The sequence below is a fragment of the Ictalurus punctatus genome, chromosome 1, assembly GCF_001660625.3.
Source record: "Ictalurus punctatus breed USDA103 chromosome 1, Coco_2.0, whole genome shotgun sequence".
Taxonomy (NCBI): domain Eukaryota; kingdom Metazoa; phylum Chordata; class Actinopteri; order Siluriformes; family Ictaluridae; genus Ictalurus; species Ictalurus punctatus.
The window spans coordinates 8,578,538-8,594,067 of record NC_030416.2 but is presented as its reverse complement, the minus strand read 5'-3'; the positions used below and the strand labels follow the sequence as shown (position 1 = coordinate 8,594,067).

General features: G+C 37.3%; 1 protein-coding gene across 1 annotated transcript; it reads right to left on the bottom strand.

The window, feature by feature from the left end:
- Window positions 1–6,225: 6,225 nt before the first annotated feature.
- Window positions 6,226–10,210, bottom strand: si:dkey-247k7.2 (uncharacterized protein LOC797677 homolog). The gene is made up of 4 exons (XM_017468175.3): window positions 10,087–10,210; window positions 8,191–8,286; window positions 7,579–7,694; window positions 6,226–6,582 (listed from the first exon to the last, which is right to left on the bottom strand). Exons 2-4 carry the CDS (start codon window positions 8,261–8,263, stop codon window positions 6,448–6,450), a joined length of 324 nt encoding a protein of 107 aa, XP_017323664.1. The 5' UTR covers window positions 8,264–8,286; window positions 10,087–10,210; the 3' UTR covers window positions 6,226–6,447.
- Between the last annotated feature and the right edge of the window lie 5,320 nt (window positions 10,211–15,530).

The following is a 15,530-nucleotide window of genomic DNA, read 5'->3' as shown; positions in this document are numbered from 1 at the left end:
TTATTAGGAATTGGAATGCGTTTTATTATTCTTTATCAATTGTATTAGTGGTGCGTGCACATGCTTGTGTATATCCTTCCTCTCTGACGCTGTGTTGGTGTGTGAACATTACTTTAGTGCAGATTGAGTTAACTCCAGATGGACACTAATGGCTTGAAATAGAACTGCTTTAAAAGTGAGTGTTGATTGCTTAGCACTGCATTTTGGGTTGGGGGGAGGGGGGTATAGGGGCTGTTTTTCTTTTCTTTTTTTTACTCTGAGTTCGAAGCCACCTGTGAGCTCTTGAGCGGTTGTTTTGAACTAAGAGCGAGGTAGAGAAAAGAAGGAATAGAGGAGGAGGAGCAGGAGGAATAGGAATGTGCCTCTCTCATTCGCTCTCCTCTTATTTGCTCTGCTTTCTTTCAACCTTAATGTTGCCCTTCTTCCCGTCCGATCGGTTCTTTCCCTGCCGTGTTTATTTCTGTCGTTTTCCTATAATTGTGTGTGCTCATCTGCCGCCTTCAGTTCAGCTGCTTGGATTTGTCAGCCATACACTATCACTGAAGTCAGAGACAAAAACAAAGGGCCAAAAGTGAATGCCACTGGCGCATCTGAAAAGCCACAAGCATAAAAGAAAAAATGTGAAGGAGGGAATACAGGTGTCATTTTCAAAATATTGTCTCTCACATATGCACACAGAATGCGCTTATATTATCCACATTATCTTTTATTTTTATGCACATACCGTGATTTACTTCTCACATTCACTTGTTCCAGGTGAATATGAAACCACTATTTTGTATGTGCTAGGTAAGGTGGTGTATGCAAGAGCCTTTTGTGTGACTATGAGAGCGCGTTGTTTGACTGTGAGAGATAAAGTGTTGAATGGGAGTCTTTTTTTTTGTATAAGATCTGTAAATGCACACACCCACACACATCCACACATATCCTCACACATCCTCTCACATATATATATATATATATATATATATATATATATATATATATATATATATATATATATATTTTCTGTGCTGAGAAAAGAACAGAAAAACTATTAACTCAAAACTTATTGCAAATGCAGGTCTAAGGGTATTTGTGAAACTGGAAAGGTTTATAGTCTATAGCGATGCGAATGTTTGACGTGATGACGCTCTTGAATCGAAACAATCAATCCCTATGGAGCTATTCATACCGGGCGCGACAAAGGAGTTGCATGATCCTGCAATACCGGAGGCTGCGTTTTCAGGACCGCAGTCCTAGGACCCCATTTCTAGGGACCCTAGGTTTTTATTGACAACGTCACCTAACGAATTAGAGCACGAGTGACGGCATTTTTTTCTGGCAACATCGAACATGAACGACAATCAAAGTGTGAGTACCAAATGTGAATCCATTTTTATTTATTTAACATTAAAAACAATTGTGATGCATGGAATTGGACAGCAAAGTTAACATAGTTGAAGTGACCGAGCGTTGATGACTATAGTCTTAAACGCACTATATAGAAACCATAATATATTAGCTTCTAATGCGGTAAAACAAACTGTTAGCATATTCGTTCAATGAAACTGTAGTGCGACTGGCAAGCCGCAACTATGTGTGGACTTAATGAGTATGATAATAAATCCTAGCCGGCGCATTGAACTTAAAAATCTGATAAAAGCGTGTCGATATGACGTGTCTGTCAGCTACATTAAATGCTACCGTCTTCATTTTGAAAGATTGTTTAATTGTTCATTGTTTTACCATTTTAATTAAGTTAAGATTATCTTAATATTTACAATGTGCTGACTGCCTGTTCACCCCACAATACATGTTATCAGCACGTCTCTTCATTTTGACATTGTTTTTGTAACGTCGAATGAGACATTTGACATTTTTAATAGTCACAAATAACAGAACGGCCTGCATAATAATTGACTATTAAAATACCACGTGTTAGATTCTGTCATATACTGTATAGTCTATATGAAGTGATTTCAAGGACACCGATTTAGCTCAGATGTAGGAAATAATATGACAGAAGATTTTTTTTTAAAATCAAGTCCTAGGCTTAGGCCTAATTTATGTCTACGTATGTTTATGAACTGAATTTAAAATATTTCATTTCACCACTTGGGCTCTCTCTTTTTCAAGAAGCACATAACAATCCAAGAACGGAGATCCTTGCCTGAACTGAAGAAATGCACCACGTGCTGCAAGGACTTCTTCTGTAGTTCGGCTTTATTTCACAGACCAAACAAAGTTGGGCAAAGTCGAACCACATTTAGAGAGTCGTTTCAATCATGCAGTTCTCCACGAACATAAAGTTTGCAAACATTCTCTCGGGAAATGCAAATCGAGTTATGATGCATGAAAAGCAGCCTGGATGTTATGATCAATTCCATTTGAGCAATGAATCCAAACAACTGCCTTTATGTTTTGTTAGCACACAATACATTTAAAAATTCTATTAGTACAAAATAATTTGCCTATAGGGTGTACCCTTCAAAGTGGTTTCCTCAGAAGTCCTCTTCCCGGGTGCCTCTCTACCTCGACAGTGAAGAACAATAGGAAACCCTTCTTGCTTATCTGAAGTCAGTACTGCATGGAACACCAACGCAACTGAACTTCACAGATGAAGTGCAGATCATCTGTGGTGTTCTATTTCCAGAGTTATGCCTAACAATATAATGTATCTGTGCATGTTCCTGCTCCTGCACTTTCAAACCCTACTGTATACTATACTGTATGCTGCTTGTGTGCAGACCTGTGTATATTTAAATGAACCATTTTCTTTTGATCGGCCATCATATATAGCCTGGCTGTGCTGCAGAATTTGTCTTTGCAGGAAACTGAACTTCTTCTTCTATCTTCTCCCTCCGTTCTCATGTGTTTTCATTTCCCTGATTGATTAGTGCTCTGTTTAAGTTCCCTGGTTTTTCTCTTCAGTTGCTGGAGCATCACATAAAGTCAGGTTCTGTTTGCGTTTCTGAGTTCTCACATTTGTTAGTGTTTGGTTTATGCACTGGTTGTTTATATTTTGTGTTTTCTTAGGGTTTCTTTCCTAGTTTTACTACTAGCTCCGGTGCCTAGTGTGTTTATTCCTTGTGTTTGTCTCCCAAGCCTGTTCCCTGTGTCTGTCTCCCAATAAAGAAGTTCTGCATTTTGTATCTGCATCCCTGGACTCCCTCGTGACATGTTCAAGTAAATGTGCCTTATTTCATTCTCTCTCTCTCTCTCTCTCTCTCACTCCGTCTTTCTCTCTCTCAGGAGTCGGTGAAGACAGAAGTTCTATGCATGTGGCATCTGATGAATAAATGGGTTTGTGTGTGTGTGTGTGTGTGTGTGTGTGTGTGTGTGTGTGTGTGTTCAATTGTTGTTATGTACTATTTTATAACATATACACAGTCTTGAATCTGCCCCCAGAGTCATCTCTGTGTCTTGCCTCTGTACTTTAAAATATGTGGTTGAGATCTAGTGACTGAAAAGGCCATAGCATATGATTCCTTCTTTAATTTCCTTGATGAGTTAATTATACTAATTGGGCACACACATTTCTCAACATGCCGCTCTTAGCAACCAAGTTGAGTTGCAAGAAAAAGGTAGTATTTAAGTGTAATATAACTATAAGTAGTTAGTATTTGGTGGAACTGCTGCCTTGGTTGCACTTTTTTTGGTCCTCCAAAAGGATTGCGGTTCTCCAATTCAGTAGGTGGCGCTCTCATAAAAAACTAGGGTCCTAGTAATGCGGTCCTAGGACTGTGGTCCTGAAACTTCACCGTCTGGTATTGCAGGAACACACTATTGGAACAAAATGAGGCTTTTTTTTTTCATCCAGTGTGTAGATTTTTTTCTGCAATGAAACGGGCCATCCAGAGAGATTTGCGCTTTAGATCACGTGCCTGGAGACGCTGCTGTTGCACGAATGGGTGAGAGTGGTGACGCTATAGCACAGAAAGCTGTTTTGAAAAGCAGTGTAAACACCGAAGAAGCATATTCCAGAAGAGAGAAGAGAATGGATGTTGAGTTTTTGTTATCATTTGCCAAGTTTCCATCCACTTTTTGTGCATTTCTGTTGTCGAAAAATTGAAAGCGCGTAAAAAATTTTTTAAAAAATAAAAAAAAGACTTTTGCGGTCTCCTGCCTGTTTCCAGTATTTTACCGATAAAATGGTACACATCAGTTACTTATGCTGCATTAAAAAGTGCCATTTGCTCAGTGCTCTCTCTCTCTCTCTCTCTCTCTCTCTCTCTCTCTCTCTCTCTCTCACACACACACACACACAGACACACACAAGTGCACATACCAAAAAAGTATATTTCTTACTGAAATACTTCATATTTGTTTGAATGCAAACAAATATATATTTTTTTTATAATGTTACAGTTGGACTTTTTGTAGCAGAAAACAATACTCAGTATGTCACTTGTTATTTATCTTTATATTCTTGTTGAAAGGTCCGTCATAAATATAATGGGATATGAGAGAGTAGTAAAAGAGTAGTAAAAAAGTCAGAGCAAGGGTCAAACACAGTAAGGGAATAAAAATACAAAAGGCTAAGTTCTTACATGAGAGCAAACTACTGGCAAGACTTTGTAAGTAACATAATGAACCTTGTGCTTTATATAAGAGGTGAACAGGAAGTGAGTGATGGCTATATTGATATTCACTTCAAGAGAGAAAAAAACGAGGCTGTTGAGGGAATGACTGTTTAAAGCTGTGATATCAGCAATAACAGGAACCGACTTGTCTCGCTAGTGTTCCGCAACATTAAATGTAACGATAAAATGTTAAAACGGACGACTTATTGCTTTGTAATAAAGCCAAATTCATCATTCTTGGCAGGTATAAGTGGAATAAAACTCTTCAGAATGTGCTGTTAATGTCAAATCAACTTTGGGGTGATAACAGTAACTGCGCTTTGCATCGGGCTGGATCACATCACTCCGTTGTTGATTGTTGTCCTTTAACAGCACGCCCTGTTGTGTTTAATTTCTCTATAACTTCAACACAGAAGGTGTTCTTCATCTTCTATGTTTGTGTGTCTTTATGTGTGAGTTTTGAGTTCTTTTCTCAGTGCAGGGAAACATGATTTTACAGATAAATCAATCATGACTGGTAAAAAAAATAAAATAAAATTAAAAAAAGGACAGTCAGAGTAAAAGATGCATGCATACCCTTTCAGCTGTTTGTCAGGAAGCCTGAGAGGAGAGCTGTTGCTAAGGGAACAGGTGAGGTCAGAGGTCAGCTTATAAAGCTGCATGTGGAGCATCTACACCTCACCACCCGCTGAGTTTGGGTTTTATATGTGCGGCTCCTTCAGGAGGTATTTATTAGGAGCCTCATGCACTTTCCAGGTCAGAGATATTTGTTTCTTTTAATGTTCACTTTTTACTGAACCATCTGTTTCTGGTATACATACCTGTGTGCTGCTCTCACGCGTCTCTGCTTCAGCTCTTTTCTAATTTGAAACTTTGCTCAGGCATCCTCTATGTTTCGTTTTCAGGTCCGTTGATCTTTCAGTTCATTAATATTTCAGACCAAATAATCAGCGCCGGTTAATAATGTATATTGTCCTAAGTGTTTTGCTAAAGTGCTGATGGAAATGACTGATGAGGTTGTGTGGCTTTTCTCTTTGCTGAAAGATTCTCCGCTGGGAAAGAGCTTGTCCCCCCCCCCCCCCCCCCCCTGTGCCAGCACTTTACGATTATAAACCTGCCTATAGATTTATCGCTGATATTTCTGTTCCTGTTTCTGACAGCACAGTTTCTAGTCTGTATGTGTGTGTCCATATGTGAAACAGTGCCATAATTCAAACTTTACTTCTCATGTACATCTAAAATGTTCTCATCTTCAGTAGTTTCACCTCTCATTCAGTTCAAGTTACTTCTAACATCTTGATAGACTTTATGTCTATGTGAAAATTACAATGAGTGAATACGAATGCTTATTATATGTGGGTGACTGGTCAAGTAGTAAATGTGAGAGAATTTTATGTAACCATGAGAGAAAAAGATATATATATATATATATATATATATATATATATATATATATATATATATATATATATATATATATATATATAGAGAGAGAGAGAGAGAGAGAGAGAGAGAGAGAGAGAGAGAGAGAGAGAGTTGAAGTGTGACTCATGGCACCTCTTTAAAGGCTGAAATTCCAAATACGCAATATATGTGCATGTTCATACAACACTTTTAAACAAATGCAGATCTTTCTATCAGTAAACACCCAGTTCAAGACTTCCCATTTTAATGAGAGTTTATTCCTGCATGAATCAGTCACATCAGAATCTTTCTCTTGCCTATAAGTAAACTTAGGTCAGTTGTAGTATATTATCCTAATTGCTACAAAATAAATTATATACATATAATCTATCTATCTAGTATTTTAAGCTCTTATTCTGTGTATCTGTTAAAATCCACTTGAGGCATCTGCTTCTTTTATAACATCCAAACGTTTAAGCTACTTTCTTTGCTGGACTGGGGTCCTATGCTTGATGAAATCAACGAGATGCTGACATTCAGCTAGGTTCAGACGGTCATCCCGGTCACTATCAGCATACTTCATGAAGTCACGCATCAGCTCAGTGCCCAGGTCCTATAGAGAGGGGGGGGGAGAGGTTATAAAAAACCCCAAATTAAGTATACACCCTAAACATTGTGTGTGAGACAGTGAGAACTAGGAGAACATAAAGACACTGTATATTGGCAGCACGTTATATCTCGGCCTGCCACGATATGAGGGACAGTGAGTGATCTGCCTCCCGTTTGTTTCTCTTATAATTGTTATGATTGTTCTTACCTTTATTAGTTATTTCACTTTTATACTGTCATTTTACCCTTATTTTTCATTGATTCTTTATATAGTGCCTTTATATTGTCTTTAATTTATGTACACTTGTTTTGGGTTTTTTTTTTTTTTTTTTTAAATCTACAGAGTTTCAAAAATGCATACATAGGGGAAATGAACACTTTTTTTTAGCAAAATTGTCATCTGATATGTTACATACATAAATAATATATAACTTATTAATATATTCAAAAAAGACTGTAAGCCTTGTGGACCAACCAAGAAGTGGACGTCCACGAACATCCACTGATGAAGTCACAATCAGCGTGATGCAATAGTCCCCTATATATCAAGACTTTTTAGACACCGTGTCTATAATCAAGTCTTTGATTATATTTTATATCCTTTTGTTGGTTATACTTTAGTTCTCTTGGTTTTACATTACCCTTCCTTGTACTTGCTTTGGCAATACAAATGTTTAATTATTTGTCATGCCAATAAAGCCCATGAAAGACTGAAAAAAAACAAACATGAAAACTGAGAGAGAGAGAGAGAGAGAGAGAGAGAGAGAGAGAGAGAAGTTGTGTGCTTTAGCTACACACTGTTGTGACTGGTACAAATGTATGGCTGAGAAATGTGTCAAAATATAAAGTGCCTTGTCAGTGCTCATGCCAGCTTCAGTTACAGGAAACACAGCACAGGAGCAGAAAAAAACAAAACAAAACAAAAAAAACACCTGACATAACATACAGTATGTATGCATGTCTGTGTCGACAGACATTTTGCCAGAAAGGAGATACACACCGGCACATAATCCCTGAATTTGATTGCGACCATGTCAAAGACCCGTGAAATAGTCATGGTGGAGCCTTCATTGAAGAACTGGGGACAGACGTTCTCACTGGTGGTCATCTGTGGAACTGAGAGAGCGAGAGAGAGATGGAGAACCAATTATAAGCACATGGAAGAAGTTATAAATAATGCTATTAAATAGGAGAAGTATTTATTAACAGGGTAATTGTTTCTACTTTCACCTTACTTTTCTGCATTTTGGCAGAAGTGTGATTAGAGAGAGAGAGAGAGAAAGATTGAAATCCCAGCTTGTAATAAAAGCCTAATGACTATCGCCTGTATGCAATAAAACTTTATTTAACACAGCCATTTGTCGTTGTTATCCGGGTCCCTTAATACGAATCGAGAGTTCCTCTGTAGCAGTGAACTACAGACATTGTGGAGACATTGTGGAGACAACTACGGACATTGTGGAGACAACTACGGACAATGGAGACATTGGGGAAATGATCCCTTTCTTAAATAACCATAACAGATATTTGCCTGAGATTTTGTGTTGTTTGGAGTGCTCAACAGTTCTAGTGTTGAAGTAGAAATTGTAAAACCTGAACCAGGAATACAAACCATCGTTGGAGGTGACCACTGCGATGAGGCAAACCAGGCTCAACGCTGCAACCCAGAGACTGAAGCGAGCCATTACAGCAAAATCTCAGCCAAGCACTGCGAGAGACAGACACATTTATATCAGCACAGGGAACGGGACAGTCAGGGACATGATGTGCAGAGGTGAAGACAATAAAAGGAGGATATGGGATTAGGTGAAAATGAAGAAATAGGTTTAAACCTGTCTCACACACACGTTTGTCTTACTGTCCTTGTGAGGACGTTCCACTGACATCATTATTAATGCAATGAATTAACTCTATGTCTACACCTAAACCCTAACCAACCCACAGTAAATAAAATGAAACCTTTTGACTCTCTTACATAAAAAGATAAATAAATTAAAATGCTGCACTTTTTGAAATTTTTTTTTAAATAAATTCAGGAAAAAAAACAAACAAAAAAAAAAAAACAGCCAATGTCCCCACAAGGTCAAAACTGTCAGATATTATATTCGCCACCCTCCCCAACACCAATATCTTGAATATTAAATATTCAAGATATTGAATATTTACTTTCTTTGTTTTAACATTTTTTTTAATGTATTTAAATACAAGTCTTTAAATTTTGTTTTTATTTATTTCAATGAAAAAAAAAAGTGGCCTGAGAGTTTTGGACCCCACTGTAATTGCTTATCAAAATATTTGCATTCTTCCACATCATGATTTAATATGAGTCTTTCTTTCTTTTTCTTTTTTTCTTTTTTATTAGTCTTCCTTCTTTTTTTTTTCAATCGTTCTGATGTATGAGATGAGACAGTATGTCTGTGGGAGCCAGTCAAATCTCTGAAAAAGGATGAAGAAATCCCCAAGAGGGGGTCAAAAGCTCCAAGTTCACTGTATGTATGAGAGAGAAGGAGAACAAAAAAAAAAAAAAAAAAAAAGCAGTGAGAAATCAATACTTATGTTCTATTTGTGTGACAGGATGAACTGGTTAGTCGACTCAAGCTATGAACTCGGAGGTCATGGACTTTCTGCACTGCATGCTTGTCTTAGTTCGAATTCATTTGAGAAGGTAAATGACCGATAGATGTTTTTCTGCTCCTCCTGCAGCTATATCACGCCTGGTTTTTATATTCTGCCTCACTGTACACTCTGAGAAATAAAGGGAGCAAACTGTACATCAAAGATACACATTTTGGACCTTTTACCTGGGAAGGTATATATGATGTACTTTTAACTAGCTTTTATTTCACTTTACTTCCCCTGCAACAAGCAAAACAGCTTGATACCTTTATTTCTTAGAAGGTATACTGTAAGTGTTTTCCAAACATATTCATGTAAATATGGAAAGTGCAGAGCTCTACAAAACAAAACCGTCTACATTTTGTCCCCTGCACCTCATGATAACTAACCTAGCCTGTTCCAACAAGACACTGTGGCAGTGTGTGCATCCGACATTAAGCTGTAAAGGTATGTAACACACCTTTATCCCCAATCCTAGTCCTTTATCTTCTTAGCACACACTGCTGTTATAAATCACCTGCTTTTCATCACCTCATTATTAAATTGCACATTGATGCTGGAGAGCACAAATGTCTGTATTCTTGATGTTATTTCGGCAGGTCGCCATTTGTCTGTATTATTATTTTACATTTCACATTTCAGCTGGGGGAAAGGAACCACAATCATTAATTATGATAATAATAATAATAATAATAATAATAATAATGATACTAGTAGTAATATGAGCTGTAGGTGGAAGATATTTAACAAAATAATTTTGTAGATCTGCAGATTGTTTCTGAAAATGTGATAATCAAAAACACAATCAGTTGTAAGCCAAAAGTCAGAAAGAGAAAACCGGGAGGAAAGAAGATATGAACTGTGAGATCTGTGGTAAAGATGAGATCATTACCTGTGTTAGGTGTACAGAAGTGTAGAGGTTCTTCTGGCTGCGTCGGAAGAAAAGACTGAAAGCGAAATGCGTCGTGACCTTTTATTTATGTGCTTTGTCATTTACAGGAACCAGAACAAAATAAGGGAGGAACAAAGACGTGAGGGGTGTGTGTGTGTGTGTGTGTGTGTGTGTGTGTGTGTGTGTGTGTGTGTGTGTGTGTGTGTGTGTGTGTTGGCATGTTCATGTAAAAATATTAGAAGTATTTCTAATTTGATAATCTGAAAATTATTCAGAATTATTATACAATTATTCAGAACGTAATGTGTAAATACATACATAGGCATTTATTATTATTATTTACAGTATTTATTCATATATTCATTCAATCTATTTTGATTTACCAAATATTTGAGCTTCTACAGTTTCAACACATTTACAATTAATGTACAAGAAACATATGAAAAAATGAACAATGTGCAACTGACTTTATTGCGCACTCTCTCTCTCTCTCTCTCTCTCTCTCTCTCTTTCACACACACATACACACATGCATTATTATTATTATTATTATTATTATTATTATTATTATTATTATTTGTAGTAGTAGTAGTAGCAGTAGTAGTAGTATTGGACTACTAGACTATTTTCTTTTGAGTAATATCAGGTGTTCCATCTTTCCCTCTTGGAATGCTGTTATACACGTTATACAGCAATCACTGCAGGTACAGTCATTGGAGAAAAAAAAAAAGAAACACTTCCTTAAAAGAAAAAGTATATCCAAATGCGTGAGAACACTGTGATGAATAAAGTCCTAGAATTATTTTAGAATGAAGTAAATTACCAGTGTCTTACATTAACCAATTTATTGAGTCCACACACCCGATTTAGCCTTCAGGAGCATCTGAATATGAGTGTCAGGTAAATGTGATTAGGGTATCAATGAAATAAAATTCATACAGTTGCTGCAAGCATTTACACAAATTTAAACTTTGTTCTAGGTTAAGAAACTTATTAGTTTATGCTAACTGTTAATTTTTTTCAAGATTAGTACTGTTTCCAAAATTGTGCCCGTTTTTTTTTCTGTCTTTCTTTCTTTCTGTTAGGCACATCCAGAAAAATGCTGATAAGTTTTGAATGAAGGAAGTTAATTAAATTTGTATTTAGTAATCACGTTTCAGCCAATTAAAAAAAAAACTTAAGTATTTTATTGCAACTGTAGTGTAATTACTGACCCATAGTTCTCCAGCAAAAATATTTTGCACCTTATAAGATTCAAACTTTTTTTTTTTTTTTTTTTTTTAGATTTCATATAGTGTCTCATATTGTACATTTTTACTGATTTGTTTTTCATTAGTAGCATGAGTAGGGTTGTGGTGCTATCCTGCAGAGATGAGAAAATCTATACATATAGCTGATAATGTAAAAAGAAACAGAAAAAATAAAGAAAAAATTATGTATTTTGTATTTCAGTATATGGATTATGTATTTCAGTATATGCTCGGTGATCACTGTATTAAAAACACATCTGCTCATTCATTGGGGGTGGGAGGGTGCGGGGATAGTGACTTTTGGATCACTGACTTTTTCACTCACAGGTAACTAGAGCAAGGTGCAAACAATTATTTATTTATTTATTTTAAATCAAAGCATCCAGCGCGCAGCATTTCTGTGGCGCCTTGTTGATGAGAGAGGTCAGAGGAGAATGGCCAGACTGGTTCAATCTGACCGGAAGTAAAACCTTGAGGAGGATGGGCTCGGGTTCCGCTCCTGTCAGCCAAGAACAGGAATCTGATACTCCAGTCGGTACAGGTTCATAGAAATTGGAAATTAAAGTTGTTTATCCAATTTTCAATTGTCCAGTTTCTGTCACTCTGTGCCCAGTGTAGTCTCAGATTCCTGTTCTTCTCGTTTTAACCATTGTGCTGCCTCCAGATTATTGGATGATTTGATAATTGCATGAATGTACCTAATAAAATGGTCACTGAGTTTATATTTCATACTGTTCAATAAATAGGGGTGATGATGCATGGACTGTCACTTATTCTATTTTTATTTTCATCTGTTGTTTCATTATTCTGCCATTCCGATTTAGCCAACAACAGTATATATATATATATATATATATATATATATATATATATATATATATATATATATATATATATATATATATATATATATATATAATTATGCACATTTAATCATAATTAATTAAATAATCATAATCATAATTAAATCACAAGTAATCACAATTACTTATACAATTAATCACCCTTTACACACACACACACACACACACACACACACACACACACATGAAAATTAGCATACATCATATACATTTTCTCAAACACACAGTTCCTGTCAGCTGCACAGTCTAAGCAGCATTTATTTTCGAAAAGTACAAACCTGTATTACCCTTATTTCTTTATAACCATATATTGAACTATACAGTCATAACAGACCAAAAATATGAGGAAGTGCTCATGGGAATTCTGGTACACTATGGACACCTTCATAAAGCACAGCTGCCAGTAAGTACACCTTTGGAATGTACCATTAAAATGTTCTTCCTGCATTCTTGCTATGTTTTCATGGCATCCGATAAACTAATAACCCTTCTTGTGTTCTATTGTATTGTAGTACTGAATTAATATTATGGAATACTATTGCAGACCACATGTTCAAAAATGGTTTATGGCATCTTGTGTTCATACTTTAGTTATTAACTGTCATGTGCATTTAAGGGATCATTAAAAATAAAAATAAAAAGATCTTTATCATATGTGGAGATCTGTCATATGCAAGCCTGTCGTTCGAACTATCCAGTTTATCCATCCATCCATCTTCTATACCGCTTATCCTTTTCAGGGTCACGGGGAACTTGGAGCCTATCCCAGGGAGTATCGGGCACAAGGCGGGGTACACCCTGGACAGGGTGCCAATCCATCGCAGGGCGCAATCACAAACACATTCACACACTATGGACACTTTGGACATGCCAATCAGCCTACCATGCATGTCTTTGAACTGGGGGAGGAAACCAGAGTACCCGGAGGAAACCCCCACAGCACGGGGAGAACATGCAAACTCTGCAAACACAGGGCTATGGTGGGAATCGAACGCACGAGGTGTGAAGCGAACGTGCTAACCACTAAGCCACCGTGTGCCCACTATCCAGTTTATATACTGCCTTATTAAAGCGTCTAGAGAAAGCCACATTTATATATTTTCTATGCACATTTCTTGTATGTACACATGATGTGCAGTATTGTTCAAAAGTCTTAGTCACATGTAAAGAAATTCTGTAAAGCAGAGATAGTTTTAAAAATAACAAAATTAAAAGTTTACAGTCACCTCTGAAAGCATTGGAACACAGCCAATTCTATTGTTTTCACTACACGTTGAAGACATTTGGGTTTGAGATCAAAAGATCAACATTAGACAACAGGTCAGAATTTCAGCGTTCATTTCCTCATATTTACGTCTAGATGTTGTAAACAACTTAGAACATGGCACCTTTTGTTTGAACCCATCCAGTTTTTCAAATGATGTCAATGATGTCAAGAAACACCTATCAGTCACGATAGGTGTTTCTTGCTGCCCAGGTATGTCTTGTTAGATTGACTGTTTAAAGAATTAATAGCTCTGAATAGCTACTCTTGGTTTGAGTTTAGTTTCACCTGTGAAGACAGTATTTGTATTTGTTAAACAACAGCAGTTTATGACAGAAACAAGAAAAACCCAAAAACAACAGCTGAAAGTGACATCACCAACAATCTTAACCCTTTCATGAATAAATTATGGATTTAATTTAAATTTAAAAACATTAAGGATGTTTTTACTCTTCTTTAGGCATAAACATTTATTTTTACCTTCATTTTACTTTTACATACAGTTTTCAACTCCAGTGGACTGCATGTGTTCAAATGAAGAATTAGAATTCTATTGAAATCTTTGCAATAGCCAGAACATGGATTTTGACTAAAGGACCACTGTGAATGAAAGGGTTAAAAGTAAGGGGTGAAGGTATCATAATCCACCGTTTGAAGAAGCTGAAATCTAGAGAGCTGAAATCTAGAAGCTATACCACCAATTTAAACCAATCATGAGCAAGTACAGGAAAGCTAGATTGGCTTTAGCAAAGAAATAAAGAGATGAGAGATAAGCAACAAAAGTTCTGGAATGTGATGTATTACTGAATATCCTCCTTTCCAGGGGCCCCTCAGGGCTATGTGCTCAGTCCACTGCTGTTCACTCTGCTGACTCATGACTGTGCAGCAAGGCACAGCTCCAATCACATCATCAAGTTTGCTGATGACACGACCGTGGTGGGTCTTATCAGCAAGAATGACGAGTCAGCATAGAGAGAGGAGGTGCAGTGGCTAATGGATTGGTGCAGAGCCAACAACCTGTCTCTGAATGTGGACAAAAGAGATGACTGTTGACTTCAGGAGAGCACAGAGTGACCACTCTTCACTAAACATCAATGGCTCCTCTGTGGAGATCATCAAGAGCATTAATTCCTTGGTGTTCACCTGACAGAGAACGTCACCTGGTCCCTAAACACCAGCTCCATAACCAAGAAAGCCTAGCAGCATCTCTACTTTCTGCAAAGGCTGAAGAAAGCCCATTTCCCACCTCCCATCCTCACAATATTCTACAGAGGAGCTATTCAGAGCATCCTGAGTAGCTGCATCACTGTCTGGTTCGGAAATTGCACCTCATTATATCGTAAAGACCCTGTAACGGGGAGTGAGAACAGCTGAGAAGATCACTGGGGTCTCTCTCCTCTCCATCACAGACCACACCACACACTACATCCGCAAAGCCGCCAGCATTGTGGACAACCCCACACACCCCTCACACACACTTCACTCTCCTGCCATCTAGAAAAAGGTAGTGAAGCATTCGAGCCCTCACGGCCAGACTGTGTAACAGCTTCTTCCCCCAAGCCATCAGACTCCTCAATACTCAGAGACTGGACTGACACACACACACACACACACACACACACACACACACTCCAATATTTGCATTTTTGCTGCTACTGTATTATAAAAATATAGTATTTCATTTATTGTCACTATTATACACTTTACTTAGCTGCTTCCACAATAACTGCTATGTCCATATTTGGTATAAGTTAATCTGCTGAGGACTCAGTCATAGCATGTTATGTTCACATTTATACCATTTTTAAATTACATTGTTATCCTATCTTCTGCATTACCTGTTAAATCAGACACTTCCACGCTAAAACCGTGTACTGTTCAGTGCTACACTGTCACTTCCTGTGCCTATTGTCCTGTATTAGTAGTATTGTACTCTCCCGTGTTTTTAGCACACGTCTGCATGTGCACTTTATGTAGAATGTGTAGATCTTATTTAGTTCTGTGTCTCATGTGGTTAGTGTCGAGTTTTATGCAGCACCGTGGTCCTGGAGGAACGTTGTTTAGTTT